General features: G+C 34.7%; 1 protein-coding gene across 3 annotated transcripts in view; it reads left to right on the top strand.

Annotated features, from left to right (window-relative positions):
- Nucleotides 1-20,634, top strand: part of STRN3 (striatin 3) — a 138,689-nt gene that overhangs the window by 112,805 nt on the left and 5,250 nt on the right. For all 3 annotated transcript variants that reach the window (XM_024134172.3, XM_024134191.3, XM_024134186.3), the window contains 8 exons: nucleotides 1,451-1,588; nucleotides 6,221-6,354; nucleotides 7,683-7,858; nucleotides 8,047-8,094; nucleotides 8,390-8,511; nucleotides 12,081-12,248; nucleotides 13,481-13,621; nucleotides 16,961-17,068. In XM_024134172.3, the coding sequence (XP_023989940.1) occupies nucleotides 1,451-1,588; nucleotides 6,221-6,354; nucleotides 7,683-7,858; nucleotides 8,047-8,094; nucleotides 8,390-8,511; nucleotides 12,081-12,248; nucleotides 13,481-13,621; nucleotides 16,961-17,068 (1,035 nt within the window). The remainder of the gene's footprint in view (nucleotides 1-1,450; nucleotides 1,589-6,220; nucleotides 6,355-7,682; nucleotides 7,859-8,046; nucleotides 8,095-8,389; nucleotides 8,512-12,080; nucleotides 12,249-13,480; nucleotides 13,622-16,960; nucleotides 17,069-20,634) is intronic.

Raw genomic sequence — 20,634 nt, 5'->3', positions numbered from 1 at the left:
GCCGCTCCGCGGCATGTGGGATCCTCCCAGACCGGGGCGCGGACCCGGTTCCCCTGCATCGGCAGGCGGACGCGCAACCACTGCGCCACCAGGGAAGCCCCGGCAGTTTTTCATTTATTAGAGAATTTGTTTACAGTCACTTTATTGTCAGGGGGAAAATCCTCAGATAATAACTGAGTTTCTCCATTATAATTACTTTAGGAAATTCAGACTACTTGACATTTTGCATACAGTAGAGTTGCTTAAGCATTTCTAAGAAGTTAGGGATTACACTGAAATAGAGTTAGTAAATGTATAAGATTCCACCTGTTTCCGTTAAGCCTTATAATCTCACTATCTGGCATTCTGTTAGGGATACATAAATGAATGATAGTTCCTATAGAATTACTAATATTCTCATAGCCATAGTGAAATTTAATAATTATGTAGTCTAATTGGTCCACTAATGTTGACATTAGTAAATAAGGTCATAAAATGTGGCCTTGGATTTGCCTATTTTAATTGTTTTTACTTTATATTGACTATAAAGCATTTTCTTTTGTCTTTTCAAATTATTTTTTCTGACATTCTTAAAACTATTTTCTTTCAAAATACATAAGAGAAATGATTCTCTTGTCATTTCTGAATTTCACAGTTAAAGAGATCCCACAGTACTGTAGATGCTACTGAGTTTTGCATATTTGGGCCTGGATTATCCATGCAACAGCTGAAATTGTCTCCTTACAGGCTCAGCGGCCATGGCTCACGGGCCCAGCCGCTCCGCGGCATGTGGGTTCTTCCCGGACCGGGGCACGAACCCGTGTCCCCTGCATCAACAGGCGGGCTCTCAACCACTGCGCCACCAGGGAAGCCCAACAATGTTGACTTTTTATACTATGATGAGAAACTAAGAGAGCTCATGGGTAAATCAGGTTTTTCAAATTTGGGAAAAGTGAAAAAACATTTTGAGGAAAATTGGAGTTGATTTGTTAATGACATATTTGTGTGAATATGGCAGGAAAATATCCACATAAACACAGGGAAAGTTAATTGTTTGTTGCACCCTCATAAAAATCATTTGTACTAATTTTTTTGTTAATGTTTTAAAATAATGGATTAAGTTGGAAAAACTCATGTTTTATTCTTTACACTGTTAAATGGTAACAAAACACCAAAATTTTTTGTTTTAATGGTACCTTCTGTGTCTGTGAGCTTAGAACTTTGGTTGTGTGACAGAAGACTCAATTTTATGTATATATACTCCACAGAAATAGTGAATATCTTAAATATTTAAATTATTTATTTGGGGGGGGTTGGTATGGAAAATTGAAGACATCTTTGATTATTGGAGATTTTTATAACTGGAACTTCTTAAAAATAGCCTGTTTTGTTAGTAGGTAGGTTTTTAAGGCTGCTAGAAAGTCAAGCAGTAGCTGTTACATGAACCTCTGCTGCTGACATTAATTTACAGGGGTCAACAGGACAAAACTCTACGACATGATAGCTGATCTGGGAGATGATGAGCTGCCCTTCATCCCTTCAGGAATCATAAATCAGTCTAGGTCAGCCTCTACTAGAACTGATCATGAAGGTGCAAGAGCAGAGGAAGGTACAAAATTTAGCTATCATGTTTCTTTACATTGCAGAAGACATTAATTCCAAATCACATCTCCTTAATATTATAAACTTGCTGCTGTTTTAAAATGATCAGTTTATATGATCTTCAGAGAAGGTGTTGGGCAAGCTCTTGGTGTAATTGTCCTAAGAGATTTTGAAATTTTTGGTTTCTGTGTCTTTATAAGCTTTTTTGTTCGTTTTTGATGTTAGGTGGAGTTGTTTCATATATCATTTCAAAGTACCTTTCTGAACTGTGACTTTAGCTTACAGATCTAGTAGCAGAGAAATAGTAGACTTGAAATAATACATATGGAAAATAACTATTTAGTCATTTTGTCATATGGCTTACATTTAGTAACTAATAATAACTGTCACTGATTAGGAGACAACTAAGTGCCAGAGATTGTGCTTGGAACTTTACATGTATTATTTCTAAGAAACATAAATTTTTACCTATCTGATTGGCAAAAAAAAAGTAATAGAGCCTAGTGTTGCTAACACTGGGGGAAAGCAGATCTTCTCATTGCACTCCGGTTGGTTATATAATGGGATGCAATGGTTTTTAGAGGGTATTTGGATATTGTTTATAAATTTAAACTGTATATCCTGTTTAATTGGTATGCTTGCTACCGGCAGGAATTTATTCTATGGGTATATTTTTCAAGTATGAAAAGGCATGTATATATATATATATATATATATATATATATATATATATATATATATATAAAACAATTGCCTAATTTAATCATTTTAGAATAAGGCAACATCATTATTCTTTAACCTGGTACCAAGTATATACTACTTGTAATGAATTTTCTAAAGTTTGCCTAAACTAGAAATGTGCAGGAAATGAAAATACTATTTAGGCACTTTTTTCCATAATTGATTTTAGCTGAAGATACATAGATGTACTTGAGTAATTTATAAATCTAGGTCTAGATAGTTATAATTCTAAGTAATGAGACTGAATTCTTACCAAAGGTTTATTGTGATATATAATACATATATAAAGGATAATCCATTATCTAATAATTTGGCATATAGATTGATTTTCATTGATATTTCCGCTTTTGCTATGTAAGGTAATTTGATACCCCAGTCAAAAAATTTTCAGGGGCTTCCCTGGTGGCGCAGTGGTTGAGAGTCCGCCTGCCGATGCAGGGGACACGGGTTCGTGCCCAGGTCTGGGAAGATCCCACATGCCGCGGAGCGGCTGGGCCCGTGAGCCATGGCCGCTGAGCCTGCACGTCCGGAGCCTGTGCTCAGCAACGTGAGAGGCCCGCGTACCGCAAAAAAAAAAAAAAAAAAAAAAATTTTGAATACATCTTATTCTCTTCTAAGGGTTCTCTACTAGTACATTTTCCTTAAAGTTAAATAATTTTGCATTTTTCCTTTACAGTCAATCATCTCTGCATGCATTTACCACTCGCCATAATCTAGGAATATTTGAAGAAGGATAAAGAAAATCATTAAAATAATAAAACCAAAACAAAAATATTAAAGCATGAAAAGCAACAGGAAAAGTAAAAATCTATTGATTTTTTTCCTAGATCTCTTTCCCACTGTTAAGCTATTTTCCTGTTTTACTTTAGGAAGTATTTTCTAAAATGCATATGCCAGCTCCATTATTCTTCATTTTATGCATTTAGTAATGGTTTACCAAACAGTGCATAGGAAAACTTGCTAAAATTTTTCTAGTTAACACTACATAAACTGCAGATTTTACAGCTTAAGGCAAGGCCATATTAGCAGGAATTAGGGACCTTTTTAAATGTTTCAAACCAATGACCTATAGAAAAAAACCAGTCAAGACTCATGCTACACAAAAACCAATTTAGAACTTGTATGTATTTTTGTGTCTAGTTGTGCTTTTTAAAGAAAAAAATGTAAGTCAGTGATCTGACTATTAATAGTGGAAGGTCTAGGAGGTGGGAAGATAAGCATAACCTTATTATACTTTTTAAAGGGTAAATATTAGAATTTGTTACTAAAAAAGATTTAAGTTCAGCTTTGACTTAGAGCTAAGAAGGGAACATTAGAGTTCATAATCTCTTATTTTCAGTGGCCATCTCCAACTTTATGCATTCCTATTGAAGGCCGTGTCATACCTCATTTTATAAAGAAAAAAATGTCTGTTTTCAAGGAGAGAAACTTACACATTACAACATTTCAGACTATTTTTAGTTAAGACTTAAGGTATACCATGTTGCCACTGGCACGGATGGAATCAGTTACTGAGCTGTGTTCTCTAGATTTGATAAAATTGAAGGAGATAGGAAGAGTTTGATATGTGAGCTACAGGTTTCCTTGGTCGTTAGTGTCCATAAAAAGGAGGATTAATTTAAAAAGTATACAAAGGACCTTGTTGTAAGACCTCGTTTTGTAGACCCTAAGATTTCCATAAAGGGAAATGCTAATATGATAATAGTTTTCTTAAATTGCTTGATGAAATCTTTTAGGCTATCTAATAAAAGGTATCATAATTTATGTCATTAAAAACTGTTCCTTTTAATAATTTTTCTTTGAATTGCTAATAACATTTTTATGCTTATGTAATCATGTGCTATAGGTAATTATGTTAACATTAATAAAATGAATTTATAGAATAGAAATTAATTCCCTCTGCAAAGAAACAAGGGCAGATAAATTGAGTATTTATTATGATTGCTGTATGCCACAGTAATGGGTGATTGTGGAAAGGAGAAATACAGCTTAAAAGATTTTTTTCACCGAGATGTATACGTAGTAGATGCTGAGTGAGCAGGATAGCTTGCTATGTATAAATGGATATATGTGTATAGAGATAGAGAACTGTAGTTATGTGATTAATTAGAAATTGGTATACTTTTTATTTAATACAATTAATCTAAAATTCTAATAAAACTAGCTAATATTGCTTAGACACTTCCCTTCACATGCTCTTAAATTGGTCAGTAACTGATAAGAAATATCTCTGCAAAAAGAATATGTAATAATGCAGAATAATTAGTTACCATGTTAAAGATACTAATACTTTATTGGGCTTTATCAAAAGTTCCATTATTGAGTGTTTGTGTAATTGTGAGTGGGAGGAATTGTGGCATTTTGTTCTAACTTGTCTTAGAAACAAATTCTGAGCTTAAAAGAAAAACATGTCCTTGTACTGGCTAAAAATGCTTTGAGAAAGTAATACCTAATGAATTTTATATAATTGTTCTTAAACATAATTTTAAACTATTGATTTTATAATTCTCAGCTTCTTCTGGTATTACCAATAACTGCATACTAGATATTGGTAGGAAGGATGGGTGCTATAGATTATTTAGATTCAGTAGGTATAATCATTATAAAATTAATTAAATACTGCTATCCCTATGTGTATTTTCTATCCAATTTACCCTATATCAGTTGCTGACACACAGCTTCATTTTAGAAATGTCATTCAGGACCCTATTTGAATCAAATTATATAGCTTACTTTGATATTACAGATTACTTTAATAAATAAAGATATTCTAAATAAGGATGAATTTTACTTTTGCCATAGTATATATCTAGGAGAAGTTGACTTGTATCTTCTCAGAATATTTTCAGTAGTATCAGTGATGACTGACAAATTTTATGACATCTGTTATGTTTCCTATAGTGTATTAAATTATATCATCTTTTATAGGAATTTTTCAAAATTGATAAATAGCTTGAATTTTTATGTTTCCCTTTTAAATTTGCTCATGGATTTTAAATATGTATTGATATGTTGAGTTGTTTTGTATTACAATGATTTTATGTACTTTCCCCTTGTATTTTAAGATTAAAATTTTGCTTTCAAAGCATGTTTGAAATGATACGGAGAATTATTGCTTATCCTATAACTGTAATAGCAAAATATATAGTAGTGTAGTTATTCTAATTATGGCAGTGTTTGATTTTAATTGGTCCAAGTATCAGAAGTTTAAAGTGCTATCCATAGTCAGTGTAGATTATTTTATTTTAGAAGTATAATGGTAAATAAAAGGGAAGTTAAAATAAAAAAACATAGTCAAAGTTTGAAAGCTGGAAGCCATTCTGAAAATCACATACATTAACCTTTTAGGGAAAGAAAACGGACAGTGATGGTAGAACTGCCCTTTTCCTAGACCGTTGCTGTTACTGAAGAAATCTGAGCAATTTAAGGCTTCACTTCAGTAAGCTGATGCACTGTATTGCAGACTGGAAACCATTTACATGTGAATACTTACATTAATTTTTACCAGGGACTAGAATACCTAGCACTTTCAAGCAAATATGATAGAAAGCAAAAGGACTTAGCAACAGCCTATTATGTTTTAAAAATAATATAATTATAGTTGTACCAAAGTGATAAGTGATGTAAATAGACAAAGCTTTTGTGCCCCACCTCCCACCCTGAAATAATATATCTAGTGCACATTTGATTTGTGGGAAATTATGCTCAGTTCCAAAATAAACACTTGTTTATTACTACACAGTAATAGGATTTTTTGAGTGGAAGAAATGAGGGAAGTGGGAAAAAAATTAATTATATTACTGAATATTGTAACTGTTAAGTGCTTACATTTCCCCCACAATATTGTCTTGTACTGTATGATTTTTCAGCATTTAAGAAGCGGTTTTGTTCTTTATAGCTGAACCAATAACGTTTCCATCTGGAGGAGGCAAGTCATTTATTATGGGTTCTGATGATGTTTTGTTAAGTGTACTGGGCCTTGGAGACCTTGCAGACTTGACGGTAACAAATGATGCAGACTATAGTTATGATGTAAGTGCAGTTTTATTTTTAATTTTTTAATGATTTAATAGAAGGCTCCTTATTTTTTGGAAACACTTATAAAACAGAATTAATGTCAAGGTGCATGGAAAAGATAAGTTTAAGTGTGACATTGTGTTTATTTGAAGTGACATGTAGTTTTTTTCTTATAACTACTTCCTTTGTGGTGTTTAAATTTTTTCTTAGGTATTGTGGTGGATTAGTTAGGAGTTTGGGGTGATTGATTACCTTAAAATATTGGTTGATAAATATCTACCTGAGTAGTCAACTCTCAATTACCTACTCAAATTAAGCCATATTTTGCTGTTAACGAGAAAAATAGGTAACCCGAATCACTTATTTGCCTTCAGGATAATTCCTAAATAGCACGTTTTATTATTGAACTTTTTTTTTAAAGGATAATGTTAGAGTTAGTTTGTCATTTCCTGAATATTTAGTCCTTCATTTGAGGGATGGGGAAAGGATGGAGAGGACGTGGGAAGGACAGTGTTAGAGGTGAAACTAGTCTTGGATTAAATCTTTTATAGACAATAAACACTCAATTGAGAGTTAACTATACTTGTTTAGATTTTGTATTAGTGAATTTGCAGTTTTTCAGCAAATTATTTTTTTTCCTTTTATAACAAAGTCCTTTTTCTACATTTTATACTTATGTTAGCATGCTTTTTTAGAGACATCAGCCTTGGTGGGCTGGATTATTCTCATTAATACTTTTAAAGTATATAAGCAACTAAATTCCAATAAACTTTTGACTACTTTAGAAGTTTCACAGCCTGTCTTTACAGATGGAGAAATGAAGGTAAAAAGATTAACCTCTTAATCAATATCAATAAAGTGTCTTTAGTTCAGACTTTTGGAAAGTACTTTAACTTGCTGCCTTGAAAAATGTCACATGCTGATTTTCTAAATGACAGCTATATTGTTAATGTTGTACCCTTGGATTTTTAGTAGTAATTTATATAATTTTTATTGTTTTCATGTAAAGTATTGCAGCATGGTAGTTTTTTTGTTTTGTTTTGCTTTTGTTCTCATTTGATGTTTAATAGGACTTTGGGTTTACCCTGATGATTAGGTAAAACAGATTAAGGGACTCATTTGATCTAAGTATTTGAAAGCTAATGAAATTATTTCTTAGTTCTTATTAAATGATAAAGATTTGTTATAAAGTTTTTAAGGTATACTCAATTTCCGCTGGACATTTTATTTTAGCAAAGCAGTTTTGCATATATATTTTAAACACGCCAAAACAAACAAAAATTCCACATGCCTATCAATTAACTACTTTTACCACTACTAAATATTGCACTCTTTCTTTTTAGTTGCCTGCCAATAAAGATGCCTTTCGAAAGACATGGAATCCCAAGTATACACTACGTAGCCATTTTGATGGAGTACGGGCATTAGCTTTTCATCCTGTAGAACCTGTGCTGGTTACTGCCTCTGAGGACCATACTCTGAAACTTTGGAACTTGCAAAAAACAGTTCCTGCCAAAAAGCAAGTATTTTAATATTAGCCTATTTTTTTCCTTCCAAATTTGCTAATTATAAATAATTATTATTCTTTATGGTCCCATATCTTTTATGTACTCATTTGATCTTTCCTAATGACCCTTGTATATCAACCAATGATTTACCATTATTAATATTCTCCTCCCCCCACCCTTTTTTTCCCCCCTCTTTTAGGAGTGCCTCTTTAGATGTAGAGCCTATCTACACATTTAGGGCCCACATGTAAGTTTTATTGAATTAGGACTTAATTAACCATAGTTATTGTTAACTATTATTTATCAATTGTAAAACCTTATAATTTGCTCATAATGTTTGTTTTATATTAGGAAAGACATACTGAACAATATTTCATTTGATTAATTGTATTAGTGAGACTATAATCAGTACTGTTCAAATGTACATGTTTACCTAAACAGTTTTAGATACCACATAAATTTAGAGAGAGGTTGGGGGGGATGCAGATATGAGTTTCTTCTTAGGCTTTATAAGTAATTTCTTTCCTCTTTTCCTATAATAGTGGTCCTGTTCTATCATTAGCTATTAGTTCTAATGGAGAACAGTGTTTTAGTGGTGGTATTGATGCAACTATCCAGTGGTGGAATATGCCTAGTCCTAATGTGGATCCATATGATACATACGGTAAGTAAAAGGCTCAAGATGTCTTTCTTAAAGTGAATGGGGCTGACAAAAATAATCACCTCAAATATTATAAGATTATTTAAATATGTATTAGTCTCTTCATTTCCTTCCATGTGCTTTATTAAAGAGAAAAATTAAGAAATATCATGCCATGAATATTTTAGCCTGCAAGTTGGTACTTCCTTTATGGTGTTCAAAAATTTAAAAAACTGTATTAATTAAAACATTAATTTCAGTACTAGTTACAGAAAGGAGGATAAAATTTAATATAGGGAATAATTTTTAAAACTTAAATACTTTATGTAGTTCAAAAAATATTTAGTGGGAGACGATAGAAACAAATTAGGGACATAAGGGTATAAATCAGTCAACTTGAGGGACAAAAAATTCCTTAATTGAAAAAAAAAAAAAACGGGCTTCCCTGGTGGCGCAGTGGTTGAGAATCCGCCTGCCGATGCAGGGGACACGGGTTCGTGCCCCGGTCTGGGAGGATTCCACATGCCGAGGAGCGGCTGGGCCCGTGAGCCATGGCGGCTGAGCCTGCGCGTCCGGAGCCTGTGCTCCGCTACGGGAGAGGCCATAACAGTGAGAGGCCTGCGTACCACAAAAAAAAAAAAAAAACCTTTTATTCCCAAATGCCACTTTTAGAATCTGGCTAACAAATACCTGCACATGTATTCAAATATATTTACAAGGGCATTGTTTGTAATTATAAAAAATTAAAACAAAATGAATGTTTATTAGTATGAGAATGGTTAAATAGTTGTCTACTTAATGGTTGGTTCATTTAAAAAGAATTTAAAGGACTTCCCTGGTGGTCCAGTGTCTAAGACTCTGCACTCCCAATGCTAGGGGCCCGGCTTTGATCCCTGGTCAGGAAACTAGATCCCACATGCCGCAACTAAGAGCCCACATGCCGCAACTAAGAGCCCACATTCCACAACTAAGAGTTCACATGCCACAACTAAAGATCCCACTCGGTGCAACCAAGATCCCGTGTGCTGCAACCAGCACAGCCAAATAAGTAAATATTTTTTAAAAAGGAATTTAAGAGCTCTTTGGTCTTTTTATTTAACACACACTTGGTGCTTAAATTTGCCAGATATCAAGCATACATCAAATAAGAATTGGTCTAATAGAAAAAACAGACTTTAAACACAAACAAGGGGATGGATAGTTACAAATTGTGGTAAGTGGTATGAAGATACAGTACTATGAGAGGGAGTAACAGCCAAAGTCTTCTTTAGATATAGTCTAAAATAATCACATTCAAGCCAAAATCTAAAGAACAAAAGTTAACCTTTTAGTAAAGAGTTTTAAGCCAGGAAGCAACTTGGAAATGTAGGGTTTAAAAAGATAACTCTGGCTGTTGCAAGGAGAATAGATTGGGGGTGGGAAGAGTGGAGAAAGGAATACCAATGTGAAGTTGTAAAGTTGTAACATAGTGATCTGGTAGACTAGGTGAGAGATGATGTTGCCAAGATTAGAGTGGGTAGTAGAGCAGTTGGAGAGAAATAGATTTAAGACATTCTGGGGAGATAGGGTAGAACAGACAGAATCTATTGATAAATTGGGTTGAGTGGATATAGTGATGGATGAGTGACTCTTGTTTATTTTTTAACAGCTTTATTGAGGTATAATTCACATATGATAAGATTCACCCTTTTGAAGTGTACAGTTCAGTAGTTTTTACCATATTCGCAGGGTTGTGCAATCATTACCACTAATTCAGAACTTTTTCATTACCACACCTGCATTTTTGACATGAGCAACTGAGTATACGATGGTAGCATATTGAATGGGAACAGAACAGGTGTGAGAAGATAAAGGAGGCTGAGTTTGGGTTTTTATGCATGTTAAGAGATGGCAGTATCAAGTAGGTACCATCAGTGTCAAGATGTGAGAATGGGTGGCATTACATAGGGAGAATGTGTTGTATAGGGTAGGAAGAGAAGGCAAAATCCTGAGGAGCTCTGACATGGCGGATGGGGTGGCTAGAGCAAGAGAGCCAACCAAAAAAACTAAGAAGGCATCATGGCCTGTGAGGTAGTAGGGTGTCCAGGAAAATGTGGAATCATGCAAGCATACCATTTTGAGAAGAAATGGTATGCACTTTCAAATGTTGCTTAGAGGTCTAATAATATAAGGATAGAAAGGTTCTTTTTTATAAGTAACAAATAGATCGTCCAGGTTTGGGCCAGACAGAGGTTGGATGTTGGGGCTAAGGCCAGAAGGTAAAGGGACCTCTGGATGACCTTTCAAGGTACACTCTATGGATGAAAAGCACTGTGATGAGAAGAAGGGAAGGAGGGAAAGGAGGAAGGAAGGAAGGGAAATGTTATTAAATTTGGTAGAATAGACTTCGTCATTGGTGATTTTAGTAAGGGTTGTTTTGGTGTGGTGATGGTATGGTATTGGGGTGATTCAGAGAGTAAATGGGAGGTAAGAAAGCACATTTACTCAATATGGTTTTCTATTATTTGGTGGGAGGGTGGTGTAAGGTTTGTTTATTAGGTTGAGAGATTTTGGAGCATATTTGTTTGCTGTGGTAATGATCCCAGGGAGGAAGATAATCTGTGTAGTAGAAAAACTAAACATGAAAGCAAGTTAGTGTGTTGAATGGAATCCAGAATACCTGGTGGAATTAGCCTTTTGGGGGAAGGAGGATAATTCCTTAGTTGTATCTGGAAACACGGAGAAGATGGTTTTAGATACTAGTAGATTTATAGGTTGGGTGACAGAAAGGTAGGGGAAAAGTTTCTATTTCAACGCTGTATTTCCCCAGTGAAGTATGAGAGAGAATCATTCATGAGTAAGGGAGGTTACGAACTGTGAGTATTGCAGAGATGATGAGAAATATCTGTGGAAAGTGTGAATTTAGTAGAGAAACAGGATTGTAGGACAAATGATGTTCAGTGTTATTAGCCCCCATTGTCCATCAAATGAATGGATAAATAAAATGTAGTATATCCATACACTGGAATATTATTTGGCAATAAAAGGAAATGAAGCACTAATACATGCTACAACGTGGATAAACCTTGAAAACATTATGCTAAGTGAAAGAAGTCACAAAAAGCTATTTGTGTAAAATGTCCAGAATAGGCAAATTTACAGAAACAAAGTAGAATAATGGTTGCCTAGGGCTGCAGAAAGGCAGAGAGGAAGATTGGGGGGAAATAGCTAACAAGCAATGAAGGTGTCCTAAAGTTGATGTGGTGATGATTGCACAACTTGTTGAATATACTAAAAACCATTTAATTGACACTTTAAATTGGTGGATTTTATGGCATGGGAATTACATCTCCGTAAAGCTGTTTTTGTTTTTTTGGTTTTTTAAAGTGTGTGTTCCTTTTACAAAATTCGAAAAATATAGGAAAGTATTGGAAAGGGGAATAAAAATTACCCGTATCTCCACAACATAGAGATGGCTATGTGCACTTTGGTTTATCTTATTATGACTGTATGTGTAGTCTTTATACTTAATTATGTAGTAAGTTATCTTTATATACAAAAGCATTTTTTTAAAACTTCTTTCAGCTAACTTTTGTTTGTTTCTTTTGTTACAGAGCCAAATGTTCTAGCTGGCACTTTAGTTGCTCATACAGATGCTGTCTGGGGTCTTGCTTATAGTGGCATAAAAAATCAATTACTGTCATGTTCAGCAGATGGCACTGTTAGATTATGGAATCCACAAGAAAAATTGCCATGTATTTGCACTTACAATGGAGACAGGGGTGAGTAAATTTTGCCTCTTTGAAAAAAGCTAATTTTTTAAAAATTTGGAAGATAAAAAAGACAAAGTAGTCAATTTACTATTTCCTGACTGCTTAAAAAGATAATTGAAAGAATTTTATAAAGCTGTGATAATCTTTTTATTCCTAGTCATTTTTTTTAATAAATAAGAAAGGTGCTTTGCAAGTATATCCTGTAGCTCAGTGCTTTTTTTGACCTTTTTCAGGACATGTCCTATGTGAAGAATAGAATTATTTGTATGTTTAACAGTAGAGTAGACAAACAAGGCTACTTATAGGAACAGCAGGAGGCCCTCCACCAGCTCCATCCAAGTGGCTGCTTACAAAGATTGAAGGGATCACAGTCTCAAGCATACCTATAAACCACATATGAGCACACTGGTTGAGAAGTCTAGCCATAATCATTGAAATAGCACCCTTAACTGGAAAGTGCAAACTGAGTTACACAAGTAATTTTTTTAAATCATACCTTTTATTTTTACTAAAAATAATTTTTTGTTTTAAAACACTTTAGATGAACATTTATGCTTAATTTTGTTGGGTCTCTAGATACCTTAGTGATTCTACTAATTTTTGAATTGCCTAAATAAGCTTTTGAGATGAAAATTCTTTTAGATAATTTGTTTCTTGCTTCATACAGGTAATTAATTGCTTACTCCAGATTTCACATAGCTGTGCATTGATCTGGACAGTTGAATTTAATAAAGAGCAAAATTGCTGCTTGGGCTGCTTTAGGATAGTACTTGTATCAGCGAATTCCAGATTCCAAACCTTCGATTTCACAGATCCAAAAATTTGACTTGTATTAGCTATTTGATAAGGCTTACCAGTCTCAGACAGGTGAACAGTCTCCCAAGACAATGATGTGAGAATGCTGTTTTATCATTTTACAGTAAGAAATAAAACTGCAAGTGGGCCAGTAAACTAACCTAGGGGTTTTTTTCTCTCTCGAAGAAAATGCATAAGAGAACAATAACTTTTGTGTATATCTGCTCTTACTTTAAGAGGCTTCTAGCTATATTTTTCTTATAATGTTATAAAAACTCCTAATAATTGAGGAAAAGTTACCTATTATATCTTACCATCCTAACACAGTTGCTTTCTTTTTCATTATTAACATTATTTCAAGAATATTCAAATTCCTTTTTCTTACTAGAAAATCAGAGATTTCTAAATTATTGTGTTTACACTGTGTCTCTTTGTGCTCCTTTCAGAGCATGGAATACCTACATCGGTTGACTTTATAGGCTGTGATCCAGCTCATATGGTGACCTCTTTCAACACTGGTAGTACAGTAATTTATGATCTAGAAACATCACAGTCATTGGTGATGCTTTCATCACAGATAGATTCTGGTAAGTTTTCTGGTAAGGTTGGAACCTTAAAAAGGATTATTTCACAATAGAGGGTAACCTTTTATTTTTTATATTTTGAGTGTATTTAGTATGGAAAAATAATTAACTTTCACTGTGTACTTATTACTTCTGCTGTTTCCTCAAATTATGCTTAAAAGCTTGGGTGAGTATGTGGGGACAGAGAAGTGAGTAGAGCAATGTAAAGGTAAAAGAAAGCAAGTGAAATAATTGAAAAAGTTTTTAATGAAAATACATGTGAAAGTAGAGAAAATATAATGAACCAAATGAACTCATCATCCAGCTCCAATAATTATGTGTAAATGGCCAAGGTTGTAAGTATAGGATGTGGTATGTATTTTACAGTTTATTCAAATAGGGATACAAATAAGGCCCATGCATTGTGATGGTTGGTAAGTCTCTCAGGTCTCTTTTCATCTGTAGGTTCCCCCTCCATCTCTTTTATTTCCCTTGCATTTTTTAATTGAAGAAATTGGGTAATTTGTCCTATAGAATTTCCCATAGTTTTGATTTTGCCAATTATGTCCTTGTGGTATCATTTAATGCACTCCTCTATTCATGTTATTTCCTGTAAATTGTTTGTGGACCTAGAGGCTTATTCAAATTCAGGTTCAATGTTTTTATTTGTCTTCATTTTAAAGTTTTTAAGTGTTTTTGGCAAGATTATTTCATAGTAATCTGTGAATTTTTTTCCGAAGTAAATATTGTCTGGTTTATCTTTTTCTTATGTTTCCAGTCATTGCTTGGGTCCATTAATTCATTAACTGTTGAAAAATTATTTTCTAATTCTATCATTTCTTCTCCATTATTAGCTAGAATGCTTCTATAAAAAGGAACACTTCTCATCAGTAGTTTGGTTACCTGGAGTTAGTAGTTAATAAAGGAAAAGCAAGATAAATGATTGCTTTAAAATGATGAGGGTAGTTCCCTAGCATCCTCCAAAGGTGACCAGTGAGTCTTTTGGGTATTGTTTGTTTTTATTATCATTATAATCTTTCTTGGATATAAATGTATTTTATGTACTTCAGTCTGTTGCAGGTATTATCTTTATTGCTACTCCGATTATTTCATCTTTGGCCAGTGGGAGCTTATTCAGCTTGGCTCCTGAGTCCTCCTTTTGACCTGACCCTGTTAGTTGTTGATGGTTTTCTTACTTTCTGAGATGACAAGGTGTTCTAGGTTCATCTTGTTCACTTTGCACCCCAGATCTGAAATGAGCCATTTCTCTAAGGAGCCATGGTTTCTTTTAGTGGAAAATGGCATTTAGAGACCACAAGATAGGTGCTGTGCTATTGAGTCAGTCCCCATGGCTTTCATGTCTCTTGAGTTGGTCATTGGTTTAGACTTTTTCAGTGGACAGAGCTAGAAGTACATTTTTAATAAAGAAAAAGACTGATAAATTTTTACAAATACTTCCAATTCTAATTCAGATATATCTCATTGATTTCATATCTTTATCTCATTGATTTTATATTTTTATCTCATTTTAACAATGTTGAAAGTCTTGGTTCTCAGCAAAATCATCAAAGTTTCTCATTTGATTTATCTCACAGTACAGATACAGTCATCTCAGAATAATAATAGCAACACCACCAGCAACAGTATCCTTACTGATAATAGGGTATATTCTACTAGTGTTGGACAGTCTAATTACTGTGCTTTTAAAAGTCACTTGAAGTAGTTCATTTCTTTGTGCTTATACTGCTGATTGGATATATGGTTAAGTTCATTTGTTTAATTTTATGGTTAAGTTTCATTTGTTTGATTTTTCATGACTGCTCTTTTAAAAGTCATTTTATAATTATAGAAAACATTTAAATGGTTCCATGGTCAAATCTCAAACCACATTATACCCAAAGTGTCTTTTCATCCCAAGTCCCTTTCTTCCTCTTACATAGATTATTTTTTTCAATGTGTTTAAGTTCAGTTAAGAGTTCTGGTATACATGTAGAATGATTGATTTATAGTCTAATAAATGTTGACAGTATTTTCCCTTTTTAAAAAGAATAATTTATCTGTTTGGCTGCCTCGGGTCTTAGTTGCGTCATGTGGGATCTTTCATTGCAGCGCACAGGCTCTTCCTTAGAGCGTGCGGGCTTAGTTGCCTCGCGGCATGTGGGATCTTAGTTTCCTGACAAGGGATCGAACCCATGTCCCCTGCACTGGGAGGCGGATTCTTAACCTCTGGACCACCAGGGAAGTTCCTTCCCATTTGTTTTGATCTCTCTCTTTTCTCCCTCATCACTAATCTAATCAAAAATTAAGAAACTTGGGCTTCCCTGGTGGCATAGTGGTTGAGAGTCTGCCTGCTGACGCAGGGGACACGGGTTCGTGCCCCGGTCCGGGAGGATCCCACATGCGGCGGAGTGGCTGGGTCCGTGAGCCATGGCCGCTGAGCCTGCGCGTCCGGAGCCTGTGCTCCACAAAGGGAGGGGCCGCAGCAGTGAGGGGCCCGCGTACCACAAAAAAAAAAAAAAAAAAAAAAAAAAAATTAAGAACTTGGTAGTAAAGAAAAGGTCTCATTCCTAAGAACATTAATTCCAGTTCTCTGTTTTTTTGTCAGTGTGGGTGGTTCTTGCAAACATCTAATTATCACTTATGAATTTTTTCTTTATTAATTGCCTCTAATTCTTTTATGGGCTATGTATTAAAAGCAGTGATTTGTGGGTCTTTTAAAAATTCTAAACCACCTATATTGACAGTCTGCATTAAAATACTTCTAACTTTTTTCTAAACTTGAGCCTAGTACTATCCATTTTATATTATAGGGCATGCTAGCTTACACATATTGTAAGAAATTGTATCTCTCTAGAGCTCTAGTTTTATTTCTTAGATTTTTTGTTTTATGTAGAAAAGCTTTAGTTGTTAGTGATTCTTATTTTTTGGTAAGACTAAAAAGGCCATCATTTAACTTCTGATTGAAGTTTTTGTTTTGTTTTAATTGAAATATAGTTGACGGACAGTATTAAGTCAGGTGTACTACATATTATTTGACATTTGCATACATTATGAAATGATCACCACAATAAATCTAATAACCATCTGTCCTCATACAAATTTATTGAAATATTATTGACCATATTCCTTATGCTGTATATTACATCACCATGTCTTGTTTATTTTATAACTGGAGGTTTGTACCTTATAATCCCCTTCACCTCTTCCCCTGCCACTACCTCCCCTCCCCTCTGGTAACCACCTATTTCTTTTCTGTGTCTGTGAACCTGTTTTTATTTTATTTTGTCTTGTTTGTACTTTTTTTAGATTTCACATTACATCGATGGTTTGAATTTTGGTGTATTATTCTCCTTTATTTTTCAGGTTTACAATCCAGTAATCACATTAACAGAGTAGTAAGTCATCCCACACTTCCTGTTACAATAACTGCTCATGAAGATAGACACATCAAATTTTTTGACAATAAAACGGGTAAGTACGTTATCTTATTTTCTATATAAGATATTGACTTCTTGGCTTCAGAATTGCCAAGTTAAACTGATTTAACTCAAATTTTTGCTTTACTTAATGTAGCACACTTATAATATGTTAATTTTTATCCTTAAGTATATATAATACCTTGCTTACCTCTTACGATTTCTTCATTTCATGACAGTTATAAACCCTTTCATTTGAAATTTTTTTCTTTATATTCTGTTGTAAATTAGTATAGCAGAAAAGATCTCTTTCTTGTATTTGGCATTTCAAAGATGTCCTTAAAATTATTTCTCAGTGGATGAAATGATACAGTGGCAATTGTTTATTGTCATCTTTCCTCTATTTCTTGTTGTAAGGAAAACATACCAATTATATAGAAGTCAAATCAAATTTTAATTTGGCCATAGAATTGTTTGTTTAAGGGCCTCTGTATCATCTGTCATTACCTAGAATACTACATAAAGTACTGTTTGCTCTCTTTCAGGAAAAGTCTGATAGCTAAGAGAGGCTTCTTTGAGGAGCTAAAATGATTAGAGGGGTATTGAAGGACTTCCAAATAAGAAATTTAAATGTTAATTGCAACATTTTTGCAGGGCAACAAATTATCAAGCAAGACAGCAAATTAGAACTACAGATTTCTCTTTGAAGGTTGTATAGGACATGGTCATAATTTTTTAGTCTTTAGAGTCTTACATAAATATCTTTGTTCAAATAACACTTTTCATGGACAGAGGTTCCTTTTAACTCAGTAGAACAAGTTGAGAAGAGAATGGGTATTCACAGGTCTATATATTGCACAGGAAAGAAGATTCATATTCATGTGAATGTTCTCAACACCTTATCAGATCAATTCTTTAAACATTTTTATGAAGCCTAAACATCTTCCACTGCTGCAAGAGCAAAGAGATAATTTCCTTTACTGTATTTCTAAAAAGATTCATTAATTATTGAAGATTTACATTTGTAAGGGGAGGTTCAGGAATTTTAGTAGTTATATTAAAAGCAAAAAGTGAGTCTCTAGAGCTGTTTTACTGCCAGAAATCAGAAATAAGGAGCCTGTAGCCTTTTAAATTGTTTACAGATTCTGCCAATTAATTCTTGGTGTTAACCAGCTAGTACCTTATTTGTAATGTGAAGATAATTGAAGTAACAGGCTCTAAACAATGGAAAATTTCTCTCTCTCATTTTCTCTCTCTCATACACACAGATACACACACATACAACACTTGAGTTAAATTAAACTGTAAATTGAGTTGAGATGTATTGTTTTTAAAAAAAAGTCTTCTTTGAAAAGTGGTAATTTATTTAAATATGATAAACTATAATATCCCGATAACTGGTGTTGATGGTTAGCTAAGTTGTTAACAATAGGGTATTATTCTATCAAATTAATAGTAAATCTCTTGAATTTTTTTTTTTTTAATAAATTTATTTATTTATTTATGGCTTCGTTGGGTCTTTGTCGCTGCGCGGGCTTTCTCTAGTTGCGGCGAGCGGGGGCTACTCTTCGTTGCAGTGCATGGGCTTCTCATCGCGGTGGCTTCTGTTGTTGCAGAGCACAGGCTCTAGGGTGCACGGGCTTCAGTAGTTGTGGCACGCAGGCTCAGCAGTTGTGGCTCGTGGACTCTAGAGCGCAGGCTCAGTAGTTGTGGCACACGGGCTTAGTTGCTCCGCAGCATGTGGGATCTTCCCGGACCAGGGCTCGAACCCGTGTCCCCTGCATTGGCAGGCGGATTCTTAACCACTGCGCCACCAGGGAAGCCCTTGAATTTTTTTTTATCTGAAACATAGAAATTGATAGTATGAATGGACTCAATAAGTATTTAGATTTTAACAATAAAAGTATATTTAGTATTTTGCACTGCACTGGCTACTATCATGTATAAGATGTCGTTTCTGCTTTCTGAGGGCTTATTGTCTGGAGAAAATAGTGTGTGTGGGTGTGCACACGCTCATACATGCACATACTCGTGCATAATGCAGTAGGATAAAGGAGTCTTCATAGAGTGAAGGTTTGAGTGTTTCCTTGAAAGAATGGTTTTGTTAGTTTGTTTTTAAGTGAAGAAAATAGGAAATTCCAGATAAGGGCATATTTTGAGCAGAGGCACAGCGGTGGGAACTTGGGCTGGAACAGAAGTTTCTTATAGGCAAAGCCAGAGAGGTAAGTTTGGAAAAGGAAAGCAGAAACTGTTGAGGTGAACTTTTTTTTCAGAGCCAGGCTAAGAATAATGGATCTTTGTTTACACTATGCACTATGAAAACCACTTGAATATTTATTTGAGCAGGGGTTTGCAATATTGGTTTAGAAAGAGTATTCAAGTCACACTATATGGTAGACCCTTGACTTTAGAGAATTTAAAACTTTCAATTTGTACTGTTTGTTCCAGAGAGATCTTCAGGGCATGATTTTTAAAATTTTGGTAGAGGGACAAATATGAATTGCATATGTGCTGTGCTCAAGAGACTTAGCTAGTGGGTGAATCTGGGAGAAGGTGTAGTACAAGTGAGGGATGTGGAGGACTTGGAGGAAGAGGGTCTGAATTGGTTATGGACTCATTCATTCAGCAAAGCTTATGAGTATCTACCATATCCTCAGCATACTTCTCCATGCTTGGTGAACAAAAATAAAATATCGTGTCCTCTTGAATCTTATAGACAAGTGGTATATTGCTTTCTGTAACTGAAACACTGTTCTATTTGATTTACATATACTAACATGTTTGCTTTTCTAATAGCTCTGTAAGGTAGATACAGCACTATTATCTTCATTTTATAGTTGAAATAAAGGACTCAAAAGAAGTTATTTGTTCATTGTTACAAAACAGAGAAAATTACAGGTTTGGGATTCAAACCCATGCAGTTTGCTTCCAGAGTCCACTTTTTTTTTTTATTAGTCTGTTTCTTCTCCATTTCATATAGATTATCCCAAATAATAAGATTATCTTAAGTCAAAGAGCTTAAGGTGCCGGGGAAGAGAGAACTGGTGACTGCATGTGTCCTCTGTTTCCTCAGTTTTAAGAAGAAAGAATTAATCTTGGTGGGGGAAGAAGGGTGGTAGCAGAGCCATGGGGCAAAGGTAAATTTGGTTAAATGTGAGAATCTGCATGTATATGCTGCTGAAGGAGGGGTCCTAGTTGTTGGGAAGGGTCAGAAGCTTTGTGACTTCTGTGGTCACTAGTAGAAACCCAGCATCCAGCTTGGTTCAGCATTGCACGTCTCTGTAAATGGTCCAATCTGAAGGTCACTCACATTCTGAAGTGACTTCGTGACTATGTAAAGAAAGGTTGATTCTAAACTGACTTTACATATCATTGTGAGGGTTAGTTTAGTGCACAGGCAGGAAAGCTGAAGTTAAACTTGGAAAATTATAGCACCTTTAAAGAAATGGGTAGATCTGCTATTTGGTTGAAAGAATTCTTTGGTTTAAGACATGTTAGGGCTTCCCTGGTGGCGCAGTGGTTGAGAATCCGCCTGCCGATGCAGGGGACACGGGTTCGTGCCCCGGTCCGGGAAGATCCCACATGCCGCGGAGCGGCTGGGCCCGTGAGCCATGGCCGCTG

This window comes from Physeter macrocephalus, chromosome 11 (assembly GCF_002837175.3).
Source record: "Physeter macrocephalus isolate SW-GA chromosome 11, ASM283717v5, whole genome shotgun sequence".
Classification (NCBI taxonomy): domain Eukaryota; kingdom Metazoa; phylum Chordata; class Mammalia; order Artiodactyla; family Physeteridae; genus Physeter; species Physeter macrocephalus.
Note: the sequence above shows the minus strand (reverse complement) of the source record. Positions and strands in the feature narration are given on the sequence as shown.